Raw genomic sequence first — 23,584 nt, forward strand, 5'->3', positions numbered from 1 at the left:
GTCAGTAGGATTTGGAGATGAAGCAGATTAATTTCCTTACTTCAGACTGGGAATTTGGCTTTTCTGACAAATAATAATTCTACCTTTACAGAGGCTATCCCAGTAGGGCAATTAATTTGACTTTGCTGCATAATATTAATTGGTTTAGTCAACTTGCTTGATTACTGCTTCCTAATGAAACAGGTAGCATGTCATTTTATGTATAGTTGCTCAAACTACAGCACAGATTCCTTGTTCATACCACATATTTTAATCTCTCCTCTTCTACCAGAGACAGTTTTTAATTTTTAATTTATTAGAGTTTAAGAAATCTTTCAGATCTATATTAAGTCATATGATGTACATTAGTTGTGTTGCTCAGGCACTTCATCAGTTTTTTGTCTCAGTTTTCTCATCCAGAATAGAACAGGATTTCTGTATTTAACATCCTATTACTGTAGATGAAAAAAAAAAGTAAATACCAACACTAATTCTTTTTATTTATTTTCTATTTCAGTCTCTTTGGAGTTCTGATTCTAATTTGCATTTTCCTACTTCATGACTGCATTGTATTGGGTTGAAATTTGTAAATTTTCAACAGCAGCTCTCAAATCCCTGCCCTGGTTAGTTTTCAGCAGCAGAAACCTAGACCTCATGTCAGTAATTTTACTGACATTTGTTTTACTGACAATTTGTTTTTCTGTTTTATTTTCCCAGTTTGGGCTTGTAGGTTTTTATTTTATTGCTATGTAATAGGATCCTGCACTCATCTGCTATTTCTATCTGCTAAGCCCAGGAAGTAAAATGATACTATAATCCACTTCAAATCACATTATAACAATCCTTATTAATTGAGTCTTTGTCTTTAATCACCTCATAAGATTATGATGATGGAGTTTTGCTTAAAAACTGCCACCCACTGTCAATAGGGCCACTGGATCTCCCTGGAATCTTCTATTTCTACATAATTGAGCACATTACTTGATTAAAAACCTTTTTCATTTATCACAGCCTGATTCTGGCACTCACTTTTTTCCACACATGACTCAGCACCATACAACCTGCAAATTGTATCAATTTTTTCAAATATCTGTTTAATGTTAAGGTACAAAAAGCTCACAGATAAAACCCTCCTAATTGTCAACTCTGAATGCGTGTCTAGAGCTGGGTGATTCAAACTGATATCTCTAATTAGGGCTGAAATTTCTCATTGGATATTTTGGTCAGGTGGGAAATGATCATGGCAGTTATATGATTAAGGTGCAGGAATGTTTTTTGTCACCCTGATTTTTTAAGATTTTCTAAAACCTTCTGAGTTTACATTCTTGTAGAAAACTTTCTCACACAACTTTCTGTAAATAAACTGTTGGTTTGCATTCCTTCGTAGAGGCAGAGAAATTTGATGGACTGGTAGTTTGTCCAGTGTCGTTGGAGAGGTGGCACGTTCACCCTCCAATCCACTGGCACCTTTTGAGAACTATAAATGATTGGAGTTAGAAGAAATAAATTAGTCTCTTCCTCGTGACCATAGCTGTGGTGCATCATTTTTCCTTGTGTCTTTTGATGACAGTTTTTCTTGTTCTTTTCCTTTTGGATAGCTTTTCTCCAAATTAATCAGGAATTAAATCCCATTTTAATCATATTTATATTGGCTCAGTTACTACACTAGCAAAATTTTGTGATGTAGCTGGAGAGGATCCTAAGTCAATTCACTACTTAGGTCTTGCTTCCTTAACATGAATCAAAAATGTAGAAACACAAATTCAACTAAAGTACTGGGATGTGCATTGATATTCTCAAGCCTCATTACTGGTGGATGGAAGCTTATTCCCTCTTTTTTTTTTCTACTCTAGCTTCTTTGAATCTTCCTGTGTTGCACATAGGGCTGTTTTACTTCTTAATCCTTTCCAGCTGAATCTCTGAAATCCATCATCTGTAGTGCTTTTTTCTTCCTCTTTCTTTTTGTCTTTTGTACAGAATGCATTTTTTATATTATTCAGTATAAAATACAAGACAGACTGCAGATATGAGAATGTTTTATACAGCAGAATATACCTAACATTTATAATATCCTATATTAACTCATGGAAGTTGAGCAGGATTTTATTGGTCCACTAGCTATTTCATGTGAATCATTTGATAACACAATAATAGCATTGCTACATTTTCAACCTTGCATTTTAGTCATGGTATATAAACCTACATTTTTTTTCATAGCATCTTATATTGCCTATTAACTTAGAAATAAAATACCAACATCATTTCATCAAAATCTTTTTTAGAGCAAAAATATATTGCTCAAAAGAAAGTATACATGTTTCTTTTAGAGAAAAAAGCCTTATGGAGCACAGGCAGTAAAATTTTATGTTTTTTGTATTTACCAGGCTATTTTTTGTACTGATAGCTCAGACTTGCATGGATTGTACACAGTTTAGATGGAACAATTGGTCTTCCTAATTCAGGTTTCTCAAAGGGTACATTACTGATTCATTAAGAATAGACTATACGAAGGTTGATATTTTACCTGCTCATCAAGTATCATCTAATAAAAGTAAATTTTAGTATTTGTTTAACACTCACTAGGGTCAAACTAATCTCTCCATTCTTTGAGTCCAAATACATTTATCATACGGGGGAAAATTATATTAAAAAAAAAAAAAAACCCCAAAAGGGGGTTTGTATTCATGGAAAAAGATCAAGTTTGGTGATTCAGCATCTTACAGAGAGCAACAATACACTTTTGCTCCAGAAGCTAATTTTTTATCGCATACTAAGGCTGTGTTAGTTCAGGATAAGGTCTCAGAATGGACTGGAATGCAGCAACTACTTAGTTATTCCTTTCTGTCTTACTGTCTCCTTTGACTAGATTGGAAATGACTAAATGGGGATTTGTTTTAGTATTTAGGCCATATACAGTTGTTACAAGTCACAGCTCTGGGGCACTGCTGTCCCAGGACTACTGCTCTCTAGTTCTGACATAGGTTGCCTGCAGCCACAAAATCTTTCCACAAGCTTGTTGTGTTTCTTAATCCCACAGTCCCTTGTGGCATGAAACAATCTGTCATCTCACCTTTTTTTCTGAGTCTCTTTCCTATATCTTGCCCTAACAAGTCTTGGCAAAAGCAAGAGTGAAACAAAAGCATGTAATTGAAGGTTTAGCAAAATTGAGGGAATCTGCAAGGGAAGTCTAGCTCAAATGTTCCGTTGATACCACTGAGAACACAATATCTATTTATTATTTTAACAAGATCTGTTGAGAGTGACATTCAACACATTTCAGCCTGCAAGGGCCAAGACCTCAAATTGGTTTAGGCACACACATTTCAGCAGTTAACTGTGGTTAAGATATATCACGTGCTCAGTCATCACATTTGGCCACCTTAACTTTCCTAGCTCATGAGAACTCTGTCTAGGTACACACAGCTTGAAAAACAGCTTTGTAGAAAACTTCAAGAGTGTAAAGCAAATTATGCCCACACAATAAGAATTTGTGGAGAAAGGAGGAGAAAAAGCTGACAATTGAGTGAAGAGTTCTGCCTCTGTGTAGATACTGAAATATCCATTTAGAATCAGATTTCCAAATTATGTGCATCAATGTCATTCACACATTTGAGTAGCTCACCATCTATCTCCATGGGAAATTGGAACTAAATTTTGGGGGCTACTAAGATGGACATCACTCGTGAGGATTGCTCTGGCTCATTTGAAACCATGGGATATTTTATATATGGCTTTAAGTAAAAAAGAAAGCTTGAAGCGAGTGTCAAACCCCAAATTTTCCATTTGTTTTCACAAAGTTTAGGAGGAACTGTGGTTCTGAGTTTCTGTTCATCCTTCTCAGGAAATTATGCAGTGTGGTATTCTGTGCATGAATTCTGTTGTGTTGCAGATGTCTAGACATCAAACTTGAAGTGCAAGTTAACACTAAAGCTATGGCAGATAGGAGAACCAATTGAATTTGGGGAGAAAATTCATATTTATGTGTATAAATTAAAAATAATTTAATAACATTTTAATAATTTTATTAGAGGTTTAGAACTGTTTCATTAGGTTTGAGAGTTCATCCTCATAATACCACAATTTAAGCTCTAAATACACATATTTAAGACACAGTTATTTTTCCTCAATGACTTTGTGCCTTTGGCAGAGTCCCAGAGCTGATGCAAATTTCTCTAAGGTTCAGCAGGTTTTGCACTCTTTCTGTTATGTTAGCCATAGAAATTATTTTAAATTATTTTATAGAGATAAACACTCTACCATCCTCCCCTCCCTCCCCCTCAAGCAAACAGTAATTAGGAGCCACAAAAAAAGAATCTGATTTTTTTCTGACTTGCCCTAAGACTGTTTCATATTTATTGAACAGCAGTCTCACAGTGTTGTCCTTGGAAGATTCAAGAGCCATAAGGCAACTGGTTGTATTTAGTAATCTTCTGCATGAGTAGTTTTGCCTTTTGGGCTCCAGAATTGATTTTCCTCATCTTGGCATATTTTTACAGCTCTGCCCCTTGACCTCTGTTGCTCTGCACTGGCCAGCAGTGACACGAGTGGCAAAGGAAATGTAAGTCAGACTGTTGATTTCTGGAACATCAGATGTGACAACTGTAGAGTAGAACTGATGGGTAGAGTGAGTTAAGACAGTTCTTTTGAAGTGTATTACAGCTGGGAATCCGTCACCACAGAGAGACCATTCAAACTTAGGAAACTTTATGAGGAAACTCACTGCAAGAAAAGGAACATGCCTACCCTGCAACCACAAAACCCAAAAGATGTTGTTAAGACATTTTAGGCTTCTGCTAAGAATTCCATAAATTATGTGAAAACCATCTATCTCAAAAATCTTAATGTCTTTGATTTTTCAGTAGAAGCAGGCTGGGATGAAAAAGATCTCCACTAAATTTATTTCTGTTTAATTTAGAATTCTCTTTTAAGGCTGACTTAGCCACAAGGTGCTTGTATGCTATTACCTAGTATGAGCTAGAATTTTGGGTATTAGTAGCACATTCTAGTGCTGAGACTTCTAATGTATATGAACATTATTGCCATAACTGTGGTGAGGTTTTCAGATTTTCTTGCCTTTACCTAATTACCTGCCTCTTAGCTCTTTGTACTGTGGAAGGATGGATTGTAAGAGAATAGAGACAATACTAAAGGCAATCTCACCTCTGAGGAGTTGCAGCTGTGCTAATTAATAAGCGTAGGACCAGCCTTGCCCTTAATAGGTCACAGCTGTGTCCAATAAGATGGGTGTTATAAAAGAGTGGGTGAGCTGGTTGAGGGGAGAGTTGGAGTCAGTTGGTTGTGATGTGGGGAGTAAGGGGCAGGTGAGTGTACAAGGGACAGTGAGGGTTAGCATGTGCTGCTAGGGACAGGAAGGGTCAGGCAGTTGTGCAAGGGACAGGAAGAAGTCAGCCGGCTGTGCAGAAGAAAGAGAAAAGGAGTCAGTGCTGTGAGGAGCTGCCTGTGAGAACTCACAGAGAAGGTATGAAAGTTTTAGAGTAAGATAACAAACTGGTGATGACAGTTCCCATCCCCCCTCGACTGGTGCCAAGCACCAACTGACATTGTACAGCATCCACTGCTGAGAAGTCCCAGTTGCACACCACAGATCCTAGCTGCTGTTAGAGCTAATAGCAGTAATGCCAGCTGATACCTGACATTTTTTCTCAGCAGAATATAAAGGTTATTGAAGAATCTTGGGAGACCAAAGAGAGTAGATCTTTGCATGATTTTTTTTTTTTAATCTGGTGAGCTGGTGAGCTGCAAACAATTCTCTCTCTTAAACATTATCCTTGTTTAAAGAAGGAAACATGAGCATCTATAAACAGCTCAGCATTATTATTATCATTTCACATTACTGAAAAAGACTTGGTTACTTGAGTCCTTGGATGGTTAAACCATAGCTAAGCCTTTGGATTATATCACCCAAAATATAGTATTGTGACCATGGTGAATATTTTTCTCTTGACTGTGCAGAAGTGGACTGAAAGTTATGTTCAGATGAACAGCTTGCGAAATCTCAGACATCCTGAGTTATCAGTTATCACAGCTAACAGGTTGTGGTCTGGTCTGCCTGTTTTTTTGCCTGCAGAAGTCTGAGTTTCTTGGACAGAAAACTGTTGGCATACATCCACTGTTAATGGTTTCTTGGCCTTTCTGAAGCACTTTGGTTTAACTGTAGAAATAATTAAATAAATACATTTAAATAATTATTCAGAGATAAGGTATGGTGTTTCCTGTGAGAACCATGTGTCCCTCTTTGGAGCAAGGAGTGCCCAAGGATGACTTTTGTGTCTTTTTCAACCTTATTCAGTGGTGCCACAGTGTTCCCCCAGAGGGCACCTCAGAGACAGCCCCACCCCAAGGCTGAGGCTTTTCCCCAGAAATCTGTGGCAGGCACAATCTTGCTCTGTGTCAGGTCACTCCTGCAGGGAGACTCTTTGGGTCAGGGGCTGTCAGTGCGGTGGGCAGGGGAACGTGGTCCAGGTGGCTTGGGCATGCAGGCAGTGGCTCCTGCTGAAGCCCAGGAGTCATGGGTCATCAGCTGTGACATCATCTCCTCCTCCCTTCAAATAGATGCACATTTGCTGCTTGTCAGCCTCCTTTAGTCTATGTTAAACTGCTTCAAGTCTGACTTTACACCTTCCTTGCTTTCAGTTATTCTCTCTGGTATGGTTTCTGTGTGTTGTTTTCCTCTGTGTGCACTGATGAAAACAGAATGTCCATTCAAGCTATGCAAAATACACTCTGTAACAGGTCAAGTACCAGAGCTGACATCTCAGGCAAGTTCTTCTCTGTTCCTATATAGAAACTTATACTACTTATGGTAGTAGAAACAAGTTATAGTTTCCATCTGAGACTTGAATGTGATTTGTTGCAATTTTGTTTGCTCCGTGCTGATTTCTGTTCAAGATCCCTCACTGCACTGACCTTGATGTAAGCTTGTTTTCCTTTATTCTTGCATGCCGTCCAGCCACAGTTATGGTGTGAAAAGAAATTGGTTATTTGCTTTGCACTGACTGTGCTTTTAGATATTATCAGTTGTTTCATCTTTTAAATATATATTCCCAGCTATTAAGTGCTAGATATAATAAAACAAAATAATAGCTAATAATCTGTGAAGCTTGCTTGCAATACAGAGATATAATAGCTTGTCTGACATTTTTTAGAGACAATATTTACCTTTATCACTGGTAAGTGCCTCCTGAGACTCATTATTCATGTAATTCCCATTAAGAGGCAGTAGTAAAACAGCCTGTTGTCTTACAGCTCTTGTTGTTAAGTACATTATGTTTAGTAATAAATACGTCAGCTTTTGTTACATCAGAGAATTATTATTATTATTTCTTATCTCTAGACATTTATAAATATATGAATCATGTTTATTTATAACATGATTTCTTGCAGTAGCCAGATAAAACTGCTTTTCTCTAGGTTATATCTCTTGAAGCTTACTTATTCCTTTTGAACCTAAGGCCATAACAAAATTAATATTCTTGCTTTTTGTATTTTTCACTTTTCAGTCAACCAATGATGGTATTCAGGAAAAATGAAAATATGTGTTTGTATTAAAAGATAAATTCTGTCAGTTTGGTATAATGTAAAAATATCACAGAATTGACTTACTTGGATATCTAATTGTTATTCCTACTGCCACTATTAAGGCCCAGTATAGGAATATAACAAGTAACTTGTGTCTTAGATTTGTCTGATCAATGGCTCCATGCAGATCTATGAAAACCCTCAATATAAATTTCAAGCTCTGTTATATAATTAAGAAAATGTTTTGCAGCAATGTGACTACAACCTAGAATTCTTTGTCTCCTTAAAAGTCTTAAAACCCACGTTTCCCTTGCTTGCCACCTAAGTACTTATGGCATTGTTCGTGTAGCTGCAAGAGGAAGATTTTTAGCTGTGTGCTCTGGTAGAATTTAGACTCAGAAAAATTTGTTAGCAGAACTTGCTGCACAATCTAATGATGTTTTTTTGTGTTATAATTGCTTTTTAACCTCACCAGTATGACTTTAAAAGTCATTCTGTACATGGACAGAAATAATGAGGTTTTCAAACACATCAGGCACCTGTTTAAATCTGCTCATATCCACTTGAAAGCATTTTTGTTGTTTTATTAACTCATTTGCTAGGAGCAGACCAGGGGACTGAATGATGGATGGTTAGTTATCAACTACAGCTATGATAAGGACTTTCTGCTTTACCAGTTCTTTGTATTGTCCATAATGACCTTTCTCTTCTGTCTCAGTAGTCTTAAAATTATTCTTCTCTATACTGTTTGGGAGTTGCAAGCCAAAAATCTGTCTGTCCAAAACCTGTTAAATGGATACAGAGCTTTTGGCCCTGAAAACTTTGTTGGAAAAAAAAAAAGCCTGGGTTAGGATCAGAGATGAACATAAACATTGATATTCAGGAATTCAGTGACCAGAACACAGCTCCAATTTTAAGACAGCTGCTAGTGAAGTCATGGCTGGCATCCTCTGAACTGGAAAATACTTACCTTTTCTGCAAATCTGGCTATCTTTTGAGGGATAGATGACATGGTTGTAAAAGTTCTTGCAGGTGTGAACATTCTGACTTTGCAGCCATTAAACATTGTATCAGAGCATTCATTACTCTGATTTCACACTGTCCTTTAACTGTGGAACAGAAACATTGTTCCAGTTGCTTCATTAAAGTTTTCTTTGCCTTCCACAGAGAATGAGGGGTTGATCAGGAACAAGCTGGTAAAGGCCCTAATAGCTCAAAGCCACATTTTACTTGGTCTAAATTAGCAGAGTTCCTACAAATCAGGGCCGGTGAGGCAAGGTAGGGATGCGTGCACCAATGAAAACCAAACCTACCAAGCCCACATTTTTACATTAATCTGTGTATTATTTTGTCATGTCCATAAAGTGTAGCTGAGCATTGTGTGTAGCTACAAAAATACTTTATGTGCTCATGTTAAAGCTAATGTTTGTTGTAAAATTTCTATTTCTTGTCATATACATCACTACCTTGAAGAATGGTGTCCCTCACCTTTTCATGCCTGCCACAGGCAGGAGAAAGATTAGGCCAGAAGCTGAGGTTTGTGAGGTTTTGTACCAAAAAAAACCAAAGCAAAACCCTGTCTGAAATGCCTCCTGAATTATTAAAATTAACAATTCTATCAAGAAAAAGATATGAACTCTTATGTGATTGTTTAATTGAGGAATAGTAGTTTTCTTTCTTAAATTTATGTGCCTACAGCAGGTCCTAATAATTGGGAGTGGTTTTTAGTATTACCTCCACTATCTTTTTCTCAGATTCAAAAGGTGCATTCATTTGAAAGATTCTTGGCTAAAGTCCATTTTAGTGCTTTTATAACGTATTTCATAAAAAGATAATTTCATTTAGGAAAACGATCTTTCTATTGTAGTTTCACTATGTTTTATTTTTGGTTTTAGATAACTATAAAAGTCTTTCTTCTCTTAAATTTTCTGGAATTTTTCATGTCCTTGCAGTAAATTTGTTACATTAATAAATATTGCTACAATGGAGAGCCACCCTAGAAGCTTACAAACCACCTCTTTGAAGTGTAGTGAAGCTGCTATGGGCAGTAATGGAACAGGATCTCAAAGTATGAGAGGTCTTTAAGTAACTTTCATTAATTCTATGGCAGCTGAATAATTTTTTTTCCTGTGAGGCATTGCAGGGATCTGGTGCTAATCAGATGACACATGTAAAATCAGAGTGTAGCAAAGGTAGTGTGCTGGGGAGCCAACAGCAAATCACTGCTAAGCAAATGCAACATCTTGGGACTGGTTTAGATGCTTAGGCTTGTACCACTTGAGGCTGATCAAATACTGCATTATAAGGGCACTTGAAAAGAAATTCATAGTATCTGTTTGCATTCAAATGTCCTTGGCTGAAGGAGGAGTTCAGCAAACACATCTTTGCTCCCTTGACAGCACATTGAGAAAAGCTGTGCCCTGTGTTGGCTGATCTGCAGGTTTTTGAGGGGAGATACCTCTAGTCTTTGGGAGAGATGCCCATAACAGCTGTGCTGCAAGTGCAAAACCCTCTCAGACCATCTTCAAATGCCCTAAAGCAATTTAGTTAAATAAATTTATCAGTTATCAGCATCTGTGAAGTCATCCTGCCAGTTTGGATGAGCCTATGGTCAGAGAGAATGAGCCTATAGAAACCTGTCGTTTCAAGGCTTTTACCTCTCTTGTTGTGCTTGAAGTAGTTTGTAATCAGATGGAACCTGACAGCAACAGCTTGACAAGCTGATAATACACTTCACTTGCAAAATTCATGTGTTAGGACTGTAAACACATTTTTATTTAAGCTATGTCATGTTTATGCATAGCACAAGGATTTTTTCTTCAGTTGATCTGCTCTAGAAAGTCTGAGGAGATCTAGCATTTTTAGATTTTAAAGTATGACTGATATTTTTACAGCCCATAAGAAAAAGTTTGTTTTTGTCCAGTCACACTAATTTATTTGGACAGTCATTCAGATACAAAGCACAAGCTGAAAGAAGTTATCTTATTACTTGCTCCTTGAAGCATGTGTGCCCCATTTTCCAGACATTAGGGTGTTTCATAAGCTGTTATTATTTATCATATTGATGACAAATAGAAGAGGATAGAAAGAAAATCAGGTTTCTCAGATCTTAGAGTCCAAGAGAATTTAATTAGAAAAGTCATTGGTGGTGTAAAAAAGGTTCTTGATCACTAAGAAAGTCCTGCAGTAGCTTCTAGGGATGATTCAAAGAAAAATGAAGCGGCTTCTGTTAATGTAACATCAGAACAAACACAGAACTCTCATGTCAGGGTACCATGCTGGACTGACTGGTGGCTGTGAATCTGTCACCTGATGAGGCTGTTCTTCCACACTGAAACTGAATAGTATTATATTTTTTTTTCCTCTGAGTCAAATCTTGTTGCCTCTAGACATTTTGACTCATTTTTACTTGAGTAAAATTCTGCCTAAAAATGTCTGAGCAGTGACAAAGACGTGAGAATCCCCATGTATGCTCTGCATCTGGCATGTGAACATAGGAGGTGGGTGTTCAAACACTTACTTTACCATCCTCTTGCAGAAAAGCCAGTGTGGGTTTTCATAGGGATTCATCTCCGTGGACTCAATGGTAGGAGGCAAGGAGCAGGGATTCAGACTGCATTATCCTCATTCCAAATAGAGGAAAGCATAATAAATTAGTAGAATCTGTGTCCTTCCAGTCTTTCCTTCCATTTTGAAGATTCCTTCTGTAGGACTCATGTTTGAGACCTCTGTGACTATTGTTATATACAAATATACACTTGTATCGGCCTTTTGGATCCTCTACAGCTGTAGGTCTGTACATGTGTCTCCCTACAGAGGACCACAAACCTTGCTTTCCAGGATCATTTCCAAGAAAGTCTGAGGGCTGAATGCACTGGAATGACTTTTCCTCTCTCCTTTTTTCTGTTTGGGAAAGAAAGAGGAGTTGAAAACTAAAATTTCCAAGCTATACGTATGCTTGTTTGAAAGCTATCCCTACAAGTATTTTAATAAGTGAAAGATTTTATACAGCCTGAGGTTCTTTTCTAACAGTCTTCCTTAGATCTGTTTGTTTAGTTAACCAGTTAAATCTCTAGCTTAAATAGTCATACTTTTACTCTCAATCTCTGGTTTGTCTGCCATTTTATCTGGGAGGAAATGTGCTTTATTTTGTTGCTACCTTGTAGGAGTCAATGCTGTGGTACAAACCCTTAACAACTGTTCATCTGATGCAGTTAATTGCCTTTCTGGATATACATGGGACAGAGTGAACTATCTTTTCTGAATGTCAAATCAGATTTGCGAAACATTCCTGTTATATTTGTCCCTGGAAAACACTGGACGGAAAATCACATCTATTAAAACTGCAATCATTACCAAATCCAAGGAAACGAAGGTTTTGAATGAATAGCAGCTAATCAAGCAATGTGTCATAAAAGGCAGTAACTAAAGAAAACCAAAGTAAAACATTCACTTGCATTATTGAACATTTTTAGCTTTATTATTATAATAGAATTACAGTCTGACATAAAATAAAGAGCTTTTGCTAAACTCTGTAAAGCAATACATGCTTCTGCCATAAACAACCTCTATTAGATTTAGGTTTTATTGCCACATCACTGCACTGAGGTGCAATAAACATTCAATGTCATCTTTTTAAAATTATCTCAGGAGTAAACAGAAACTGTCCTCTATAAGAGTGTATCATTATTTTCAAGGAAGACTTACTATTATTACATGGTTTAGCAAAGCATTGTAAAAAAGCTACATAGAGAATACCTTGTCTTTGATAAACTGTGCAGTCAAGTTTATACAGTATAATACTATTGGCATAGACTAACTAAGAGGTGATATAATGCAATCATTGCATAGCAAAAAGCAGACTAGGTAAGTAATATTCACATCTAATGTGCAAAATGCAGACCAAAAGGTAGCTATGAATTGCTAGAAAGATAAAATGCCCTAAATGAACACACTAGTTTAACGCCAAAAATAACAAGATAAACAAGTACACAGAAGTTAAAGAGCCATAGTTTATTTTTTTCTATACATATATCTACACATGATACCAGAGATGAAACATCCCCTTTTAAATAAGATCCAATCAGATAACTTATCAAATTCAGACAGGACTAAATGTTAGACAATGAAGAATTATTTAAAAAAAATAAATCTCTAAATAAAACATTAAGTATTTCCTTTTTTAGATAGAGAATGTCAACTTTTTGATTTATTAAGAGTTTAGAAATCACTGCCTATTAAACTTGACTCTCAGTAGCTGTTTCTCTAGAGGCTCATGTAGCACTGTTTCAAAATCCATACAATAGCATAAATTACATTTTTTAATTGATTCTTGCAAATATCCACCATTCTTCCAGTCTCTTTGAAAAAACTTTATCTGAAAGTTTATTTCTAAGAGTTAGCAGTAATGATACTGACTGGAATTTTTTAAAGGGAGCACAATACCTGCAAAATGGACATCTTGTATTTAAAGCCCTTACATATTGTTCCTACAAATATATTGCTACAGTAAAAATGAAATGTAGTAAGTTTACTCAATAAAATCTATTTTCCTGTACATTCTTTTATGTATGACTTCTTTGTATTTAATGCTACATATATTACATCGCTTATTGTAACAGTTATGTTTCAGCAAATATAGCAGTAATATACAGATGAACTTCTGTCTTAACAAATATTTCATCATTTTTACCTACCAAATATAATCCCATACTTTAGTGTTTATGCATGACCTGAGCAGACCAGTCATTAATCTAATAGTATACATTGGATGACATTGTCAAATTGCAAGCTGCTGTACACTTAACCACTTTACAAATGGAATAAATTCCAAGCACTTTCTGCTTATTTATTTTTGTAAGCTTTCCAGTACCACTGATTTATTTTTTCCTTTAATTCAGGCTCTAAATATGTTTTGCTGAGCATTTAATAACATATTAAGAGCTAAGAGGTGAATCCTACACAATGTTTTAAGAACACAACTTTAAAAAAGTAAAAAAATGTACAATCTCATGCTGCATATTTACAGATATTCTTTAAATACTATATTTTATCTTTCTGCTATTCATAAATCTCCATCTAAAGCTTCTTTAATGTATCATTTTATAAAAGAATACATTCAACATATCTAGAGCTTGCAAAAATTGTGTGTTTGTTTTTTTGTTTTAACTCTCTAAAACATAGTGATGAGTAAAAGCTATCTTTAAAGCATCCAGGAATTGTTTGGATTACACAGGTGATAGTAGAAATTTGGGATCTGCACTTGGTTGTGCAACTGGTTTTAAATCTAGTCTAGTGACAACTTAATGCTTAGAACAAGCTTGCAGTAAGAGAGCAGATTAAAGCATTTGTTACCATTAGATCTTATGTGCTATACAGTGACAAACTGTACCTAGAGTGAGTAGATTTCCTTTCTCATTAAAGACTATTTAATAGTATAAGTCAGGTAGTTTGGAACATATAGAAGAGAAAAGGGATTAGGAAAATAACATATCTTATGGGATTCAGCAAATGGAAAGCTTTACATCCTTGAAAAGATTATAAACAGTGGCTGAAAAAATGATACAGTCGAGGGTGTGCATCAGGAATGTCATAAAGAATATCTCCCCCATCCCTACAATGTTCTGAATAAAAATATCTTTTTCATGTACATATATACTACCTTTTGGGGATATAAGTACTAAGCTTGCTACAAATGGTTTCTTTTTATTTTTTCCACCCTCCCATTACTCTACAACTCTTTTCCATTTCCAAAATCATATTCCAAATTATATAGTTTATAATGTTCTCTCGCTCACACTTTTTTTAAAATATACAGATATATTTTACCTTTTCCTAACTAAAGAAACCTTTATTTTCTTTAAGACAGAGGCAATGAAGCAAATGGGAATTACTGTATGTGAAAAAGGGAAGCAATTCCCAGAGCAAAAGACAAAACAGAACTATATGAATAAATGAGGTTATTGATGAGGAGTTTGAACCTTTAGCTGGGGCTCCCGGTTTAAGTAGGTAGCCCAGTAGACTAAGTTAAAGATTCCAAAAAGCAGTGGGAAGGCTATTCTCGATAGCCGATCAATTTTACTGACGCTGTTAAAAGTTTTCTTGGGCTCTGCAGGTTTTGTTTCTGGCTTCACTTCTTTGGGCTCAATTGTTGCACTTTTAGCAATGGTTGCCAGCCCAGGGTCCCTTGCAATATTAGGGGTGTAGCTCGTAGCTGCAGCTGTGTATGTGTTGTTTTTCTTGATGAGAGGATCCTTCACTTTCTTTGGCTGAAGAAAGAAGAAAATATTTCATTCTCAATACCTTCTCAACAGATGAAATTATGAAAAAATGCTGTAACATTTTGCAATTAATCGAATTCATAGCACAAAATGTAATAAGCTGTACGAGAGAAGTTACTTCTGGGTTTATAATGCATGCAAAATATTTAGGTGACAATAAAGACAAAATCATACATTTGTATTACTTGTATTAGATAAACCAAATTAGGTGATGGATAAAAATGAGACCTGATAGCTAGGCTCACTGGCAAAATCACCTTTAATGATAATCAGCAGTGACAAACCACTCATAGTTCAATATTCCCACAAACAACTGTTTCCCTTCATCAGGATAAAAACTTACGAGATGCCAAATTCTTAATGTAGCCTTTTCAACATTGTGACAAATATTGTGATATGAAGAGTTTATACATAATTTATACACAAAATTACACACTAAATTGTCATGTAACCATGCACTAACGGAGTGGTTTGTTCAATAAGATGCAAAGCTGTCAGTATTCTGCTCACTAATGGTTTACACCAGAGTCACATGACTTATGGATTAGGAACTTATGTTCTTGTTTGAATCTTAAAATTGGATCATAATGGCTGAAATGACATTCCATATGCAAAGGCTTCAATGTATGACTTTTTCATCCACCTACTTATATTGCTAAAGCAAGAATATATTGAATATCTTTCAGAGGAGGAGGACTTATTAAGCTTATTTAAACTTATTTTATCCCTAGGTCCTTATATTTTCTAGTATTCTCTTTTTGGTATCTAATTGTAGGACAAAAATTAAATTTTGATGTCTGGGCATACCAGTTAGAATTCAGCTGTCCAGTTTCTGGCAGACCAAACCTGTTCTTCAGCCACTGCCCAAGGATAAACACAGAAGGGAGATACAGTGGGTCATTAAGAAGGTGTAAGGATTCCTCCACTTGTGAGGGAAAAAACCCCAACAACAAAACATATAGTGAAAACCTAATGCAATCCCCTCTGACTGCCCCCCTGAACTGTTATGCTAGCTCAGTCTTGGGGAACGGCCGAGGAGCAGAGCTTCAGAAGCCAGGAGAGAGAGGCTCAGTTTCCATGTGTTTATTTTCAGGGGAGAAGGAGGAAAAAGAGACTGAACAATGGCGGAGTGGGTTTTTATCTAGGTTCTGGGGGGTTGGGGCCATCTGGCCTCTGGCCAATAGGTTCCCTCTAGGGTTTAAGGGTCATTCTGTGGGGGTCTGCTGCAGGGTGATACCATTCCTTGAAGAACTGCAACAAAAACCAATTCCAACAGCTTAGCAAAATCATCAGGCAGTATTTGCCACAAAAAGAAAAGGCAAATGTTCTCCATTTTATCCTCTTGGGACAGGGGGAAGGTAGAGTTGAAGAGAAAATATCAGTGGAATTTGATCTCTTATGTCATTTCCCAAGACGCCAAATACAATTCTCTGCTTTCAAGAAGCAGCTGTCCCAGGGAGGCAATACTTTTTATGTGGTCACAGTACTTTTAATGACACATCAGCTAGAGGTTAATGGCTACTTTGACCCCCTAATAATGGGGTTTTGATTAAAAACTTCTTGTTCGAGAGGTGAATATTTCAGGGAGTGGACAGACTCGTGCTGGACACATGGGAACAGGAAATGAAGCTGCAAAAGCCTGAGGGCAAGTGGGGAGAGGCTTGTGGAGGAACAGCTTTGGAGCCCCATGCTGGAAGGAAATGTAGGCTCAAATGTTAAAAGTATGCTGTTTAGTAAGGAAAAGGATTCACCTAATGACTCTGATGTAGAGGTTCTTTCATTCATGGCAATAAAATTCTTAGCTTCAGGCCAAGAAAAAGCTTCAAATTTTCGTAACAAACAGGTTAAAAAAAATATTCCAACAAAAAAAGGCATGTCAGGTTTTATTTTGTTTGTTTTGTTGTTTGTTTTTTTCTTTTTTGTTTTTTTGGTGTTTGTTTGTTTGGGGTTTTTTTGTTTTTGGCTGTCCATTTTTTTCCCCTCCCAGGAAGGGAGGCTGCTAACATGGTTGCTGAGTGTAAAGGCAATTCTCTTTGCTGCTCATTCAGATACTCTGGTGAGCAGCAATAAATCCAGCAGACAAAAAGCAGCTTCACTAAAGTCTCAGGGGAAACCCTTTCAATAGATTTAAATGTCACTAGAAATCTGATCCACAGAAAACCCTGACACCAGCCTGGGTCTTAATATTTCATGTCAAATTCAACTTCATGAACGAGCAATATGACAGCTAATTAGAGCTCTAAATTTGATTAAGCTGTGACGCTCTGATCATTGTGAGCTTGCCTTGCTCGCTTTTCCTCACTGCAGGAAACTCACAGGTACCAGCAAATGACACATAAAGCCCCTTACCTGCTAACGAGCACAAAGCCATAAATCTTCCAATGTCCTAAACAATGTTTGTGGTGGGTATTGTGTAGGGTTTTTTTTTTAATGTAATTTTCTTGGTAACAAATGAAACAGCTCGTTATAGTAACTACATTACAAGGGAGGATAAATTAGCAAGGCAATATTTAATATTTAAGGATACAGTTCTATAAATGCAGTTCATTTTTATAACAAATGTCATGAAAACACAAAAAGAATCAAAAAAATTATTTTCAGTGAAAATATCATCAATAACTGAAAACTCAACATTCAGTAGCAGTTGTGTAGCTCATTATTGTAAATTTCTTTTGATACTTCACTCATTTGTTCTACAATACTTTTGTAGTAGTTGCCATTGTATAAATGCCCTAATTTAGTTTGTAGGTTTTTTCACTGACTTACACAACTAATATACATAAATAATATATATGCATATAATCCTGAATTAAAAACATATCTTTGCATAACAGTGATTACATCTGCTCCTCCAATACCTGTTCTGTTGGATCTCTAGTCTGTGAATGTTCAGGATTACCAGCTGGGAAATTAAGCCAACTGAGTGAGTTTGCTCACAGGAGCAGCTGACATGGTAACTCATATGAAACAGGAAACTTCTCTTTCATCTCCTAAATGTCCTCAACAATTTCTTGATGCAGCTGTGGTTTATGGACCAGGTCTGATCCCAGACCAAAAGGAATCAGTGAGCGTTTTCTCTAGTGCATTCATGGAGGGACAGATCAGGACTGCACACTCCCAGAACAGCTCTCAATTCCTCCTTCTAAACAAACACATTTTTCCTATAGCTAAGAAAGGAAAAAAGAACTCCTGTGATGATTTATTTGGTCATGATGACAGAGCAGCCCTCCTGAGTTTCATGCTGGGAAGCACTATACCTTGGGAACTGTCAACTACTGCAGCCACAATTTTTTTTTCCTACATTTACACTGAGGCATCTGCACCTTCTCTTGTTCAAACAGAAAAAAAATGCCTTCTCTTATAATAATACGAATTAATCTTTGTTTCTGCTCAATTCCCAAAGTCAAAATCTCAGTAGAATATTTCATTATTAATAGCATTAAGTGTCACCCAGTATGTCAGAGGTAGTATTTAGGTATTAAATGTCTAAGTAATCATGGCATAGAAATGATGTACGTGGACACAGGAGTAAACTCTTCTGGAGTAATAACTGTTGTACATAACAAGAATTTTGAATATGCTAGACCTCCTCCCATAGAGTGAGCAGGCAGGGCAGAGTGTGATGTTTTGGGGTGGATATGGGGTGGTGTTACCTTTTCTGGAACGACGCTCTTGCCGTCCCACGCGTAGCCTCTCTTGGTGAAGTAGTTGACGGTGGCGAACTCGATGAGCGCCGAGAAGACGAAGGCGTAGCACACGGCTATGAACCAGTCCATGGCCGTGGCGTAGGCCACCTTGGGTAGCGAGTTCCTCGCGCTGATGCTCAGGGTGGTCATGGTCAGCACAGTCGTCACTCCTGCAAAGCAGAGTTTGTGTCTTCAGGCTATTTTTTGCGCTTCATGTCCCAGCTGCTATAGGTGGTAAAGTCTTTTCTACACCTCTGGTTCTTAAAAACCTCCCCACCTGAGTTCAGTTGCTAAATGAGAATATCAGGTTTCCACTTCTGTGGAATTTGCAGGATTTCCAAAACATTTTTTATGCTTTCATTCTTTGATGTTGTTATAATAGGATACTATTTTTAAAGTTGGAATGAACATATTATTTGTGAGCTACTTTACTCTTCCTGGTATTTGAAGGATTTTGTTGCTGTTCTGTATTCATGCCCTGCAAATTGTACTACAGAGGTAACAATTTAACATCTTTAGTTTTTTCTTGCAACAGTTGAGATACTTAGAAAACTAAAAAAACTTGTTTCAGCTTGTTTGGGATATTATACTTCAAAGATATATTCAAGGGCACCAAGCTTTATGTGTTACTTCATTGTTTTTGAATCGATGGTTTTACCGATTTCTGTCCCTTTATTCATTGACACCGTGAACATAGCAAAGATTTTATGTAAGAATGACAATGTAATTTGCATCTCTGATATCAGAGCTTCTCACTGCTGAACCTTTCCTCTCAGCTGGTCCCACAGAGCAAGCAGGATGGTATTGAATTCACTCTGCTTGCAGCTGCTTGGAAAAATGAATCTCCGAGTGCACGCAAAGCATTTGCATCAAATCACATGTCCACAAGTTACCTTGACAACTGCACTGTCATGTCTTGAATGTGTCTGGCGAGTTCATCTTCGCTGCACTGAGTGTTAGTAGAAATGAACAGTGCTCTAAAATAGGTCAATTAATGAACAACATATTTATGTGGTAGTGTGAAGAGCTTGAATTATTAGTGCCTAATGAGGAAGCAATTACTCTTTTTAGAGATGCAACCAAATGTGTTCTTTGACTTATTGCTAGTGACCTTATGTTTCTCTTTCATTGTAGCAAAAGAAAAATTTAAGAAATTTTATTTTCTGTGGCACTAAGTGGGCTAAAAGATCAATGTTGTGTTTCTGTGTGTATATGCATTCATACAAGATGTTCTGAAACTTTGTTCCACTGCCATTTTGAAATGAAAAAACTATCTTGATACTTAATGATGGAGCTCACCCAAGCATATTTACTAAATAACTGTCTTCTAAAAGGAAAACTGAGAAATTTGTGGGTTCTTGAGCCTGTGAAGATAGCATTTTGAAAATTGTGCAGTATTATATAATATCCATTGAGACTAGGAAATTCTGCTCTCCATCTAATGACAGTGAAGTACAGCACTTCAAACTGATGATCAGACATTTCTTTTTAAATGGTATGTGCAAAAAGAGGTAAAATTGTTACAATTTCAATGGATTTGACTATAAAACCTCCTAGTAAAGTAGTTCTCAGCAAAGCTGATGTTAAAAATTCAGAATTAATTTTAGTTGCTAATCTAAACAATATTGTGTAAATCAAATTTAATTATACTGTAGTCTAAACCACTGTTCTGTAAATGCACATCTGTATATCAACAGAAAGCCACTGCTTGGTTCATGAGGTCTAAGGCTATGCAAGTTGTGATTGATTTCCAGAGAAACTGAGAAACTAAAGCACAGCTGTGAAGGGTGCAAGAAAAGATCCATAAAAATAGCTCTTGTTCAACACGAGCTTCAGAGTCTGCATTTCTCAATAGTGACTCTCTGTCTTTGCCATGTTCAGAACAAATGAGTTAATTCTCTTTGGCAAAGCCAAAGGGCCCAAAGCATCCTGTCCTTGCAGTGCCCTGAGGCAGCAAATCGAGTGTCAAAGCCAGCTTGGCTGGGGATGCTTCCACCTCCTGCCAAAGGTGTTCAGCAGTCCCATCTGGATATCACCGAGGACTAGGTCACATAACAGAAATCTCAGGTTCTAGCTTTCCTAAATGAAAATTCATTGCATTTTTTTTCAAATATGTACTTGGGTTAATATCTCCAAAGAGTATGAAAGAATATAAGAGTTTTAAGATAAGCATTTGCAAGCACTGGTTAAACTCTAAGGACCAGCTGTATAAACTGGAGGGTCTTTTAGATTGCCTTCTCACTGCATTCTTTGAGTGCATGTATTCACTGCTGTAAGCACAATAAATTATTGCTGAGCTAACAGTAGCCTGTAATAGGGATTACGGGAAAAAATTAAAATAAGAATTTTTTAAGGGCCTAAAGATGTCAAATGACAGATTTAAAGCCACTGATTAAAGCCTTTTTGATAATCCCATGACCAATAATATTGCCATTGTTAGAGATGTTTTATTCATAATCTGATTGTTTTGGAATATTCAAATGGTAATGGGTGGCTTGAGGTATTTTCAGGTCTCTTTTTACAGTGAGTTCCAAATCAGTTTAAAAGCTTTGGACCTATATCTTCACAAGGAAATTTGTTAGCTCTTGTGTGCTGCTGCATGTCCAGGCTCACACTATTCTCCAATACCATGTTAGAATAAATACATTTACCGTAACATTTCTGAAACCCAATTGCCTGAAGATTGCCAGGAGGTTTATAGGTCTTGCTTACCAAATACAGTTCTTGCTGGAACAGATTCTCTGTTAAGCCAGAAGGACACCTGTGACAGTATCACTGTCATGATGCATGGCAGATAAGTCTGGATGACAAAGTAACCAATCTTCCTCTTCAAATGAAAATGCGTAGTCATAACAACATATTCCCCTAAAACCAAGAAAAAAAGAACATTAAAGCTTTTATAAATATACACATCAGAGGTCTTTGTAGGAAGTATTTTTCATTACATTCACCTGTATTATAACATAGAAGTCCTCAAATCAAAATGGGTCAGCTCTGAAGAAAACACTTAATAATCCTGGTGGGTTTTTCTAATTTTTCCTTAATAATACAAAACTAGACATTTCTGGGAAATGCTAATTAAATTTACATATTTTCTCTTCTGAGTAGTGAATGAAAGTCTGCATTAACTGGTGGCTGTTTAAAGCTCTTGTAGAAGGTCTTATTCCATTAGAAAATGCTAAGCCACCACAGCATAACCATGTAAACATAATCTAAAGACTAAATCAAGACAGCCTCCCAAAAATGTTTCTGTTGGGCCAAGCTTAAGATGTAATTGCTGATGTGACAGTGTTTGCATTACCACTGTCAGTGCTTTATGTACTCTGAAGTATCCCTCTTCTGCTAATTTAGGACCTTAGTAAATTATTATTCTCTCCTGAAATAAATGATTACTACAAGAATACCACACAATATTTTCATTAGCTTTTGGAGCAACAAAGTTGTATGAGCTGGGTACTCCAAATGCAATGAAAAGTAATTGTTTTTTTATATATAACTAAATATCTAATATTCTAATATATTTACATCATTCCATAAAACTTTCTCGCCAGCAGAGTAAATATTGCTCATTTTCACATCATTATATAAATAATTTTAAATAGATTTTGGCAAACAGTATATTCTCCAAAGACTGAAAACCTATTGTTTTTATTTTTAATATTTTTTTAGTAGACTGATTCTTCTTATTATGCAATGAACATCTTAGGAATGAAACAAGTAGACATATAACTGAGTGGAAACTTCTGTCTAGATTAGAGATGACATGTGAAATTACTGTACTTCTATTTTAAAATGTAGGCAGATGGAAGGAGAAAACTGCTCTTGTACAGGAAAAGCTTAAACTTGATTGAAAAACTGTGTCTAGACATTGACTGCTTATGCATAGAGCATGTCAAATGCCCATTTCTGTAATGCAGAGTCCAGAAGAACATTCATTTGAGCAATCTTGCTCAATTTCTAACCCCAAGGAAAGCTTGTTTAGAAGATATGACAATATTCTTTCAGTATAAAAGACAGCCGCAAAGGGGGAAAAGAGAATAAATTTTAAATTTAATGGTAAAGCAAAGGATATACAAGGAAATTTTTTATTTCAAAAATAGGAATGGCTGTAGTATAGTGGGAATTATTACTTAAATTTTGCTCACCTTTCTTTAACTTTCACTGAAACAAACTCTTTCTCCTCTGTAGCAGAGATTATGATCTTACAAAAGGTGCCAGTCTTGGCTAGGAGAGCCAATAATTTAATTTTATCTACTTAAAATATGACGTGGGAAACTATTTTAATGCAATCAGATATAGAATGAGCACAACGGTATGTCAGAATTAATTCACTGATTGTAGATGGCAAGCTAAGAATACAGAGTGAACACACCACTGTACTCTGAAGCTTTATTTAGCTGCCTAAATTATCAAAGTATTTTTAACCTCTGGAAAATGAGAACAAGATCCAAAGCATAAAGGCAATTAAAAAGACAGGGATTACTCTCATCTGTTAAGCACTGCAGCGGGTCTGAGCTGGGAGTCAGATAAAGGTAACGCTGGGAGGAGTGAATTGGGCAAAGCAGAGGCCTGCAATAATGCTCTGCACTTCAGTTATAAGGCACAGCCAGGTTCTGAAGTTTCCACAGTACCAATGGACTGCACTTATTGGGCAGTCACTCGCTAAAAGATAGTAGATGTTGGATAAGATTGATTGAACTGACTGCAGGACATGAAAGCACTCCAGTCCTTCACTGCATCTTTAGCTTTCCATATTTTCTGCCTTTCTTTAATTGAATAGCGTTGTCACATTTGTGACAGCTGCTGATCACTCCCATATGACTTCCCAATTCCTGTGATTCTATTTTGGAAGCATTGCAAAGTCGTAAAATTCCCTACAATCTAAAATTTCAAATAGCTCTTGAGTAAAATATTGCCTATTTTCACAGTGTCTGATTGCTAGGCTTTCACAAGTTGTAGCTTATAAATCTTATGTTCTCTTATCTTTTCTTATCCAAGGAAATTAGAAAGAAAGGTATTTCCTCTTAGCTAAATTGTAATTCCCAAACTCTTCTCCATATAACTGAGTTGTGCAGATAAATCTGGTTTTCCTTTTATTTA

The 23,584-nt window shown here is 36.5% G+C and overlaps 1 protein-coding gene and 1 long non-coding RNA gene across 4 annotated transcripts in view; one reads left to right on the top strand and one right to left on the bottom strand.

The window, feature by feature from the left end:
- LOC137482812 (uncharacterized) overlaps nt 1-5,002 on the top strand; it is a 36,368-nt gene extending 31,366 nt beyond the window's left edge. The window contains exon 3 of the long non-coding RNA XR_011004224.1: nt 4,476-5,002. This is a non-coding gene — a long non-coding RNA (uncharacterized lncRNA). The remainder of the gene's footprint in view (nt 1-4,475) is intronic.
- Nucleotides 5,003-12,659: 7,657 nt separating this feature from the next.
- GABRA1 (gamma-aminobutyric acid type A receptor subunit alpha1) overlaps nt 12,660-23,584 on the bottom strand; it is a 40,726-nt gene continuing 29,801 nt past the window's right edge. For all 3 annotated transcript variants that reach the window (XM_068205654.1, XM_068205655.1, XM_068205656.1), the window contains exons 8-10: nt 21,197-21,349; nt 18,452-18,654; nt 12,660-14,786 (exon numbers count right to left, since the gene is read on the bottom strand). In XM_068205654.1, the coding sequence (XP_068061755.1) occupies nt 14,478-14,786; nt 18,452-18,654; nt 21,197-21,349 (665 nt within the window). In that variant the 3' untranslated portion in view covers nt 12,660-14,477. The remainder of the gene's footprint in view (nt 14,787-18,451; nt 18,655-21,196; nt 21,350-23,584) is intronic.

The sequence above is a fragment of the Anomalospiza imberbis genome, chromosome 15, assembly GCF_031753505.1.
Source record: "Anomalospiza imberbis isolate Cuckoo-Finch-1a 21T00152 chromosome 15, ASM3175350v1, whole genome shotgun sequence".
Taxonomy (NCBI): domain Eukaryota; kingdom Metazoa; phylum Chordata; class Aves; order Passeriformes; family Viduidae; genus Anomalospiza; species Anomalospiza imberbis.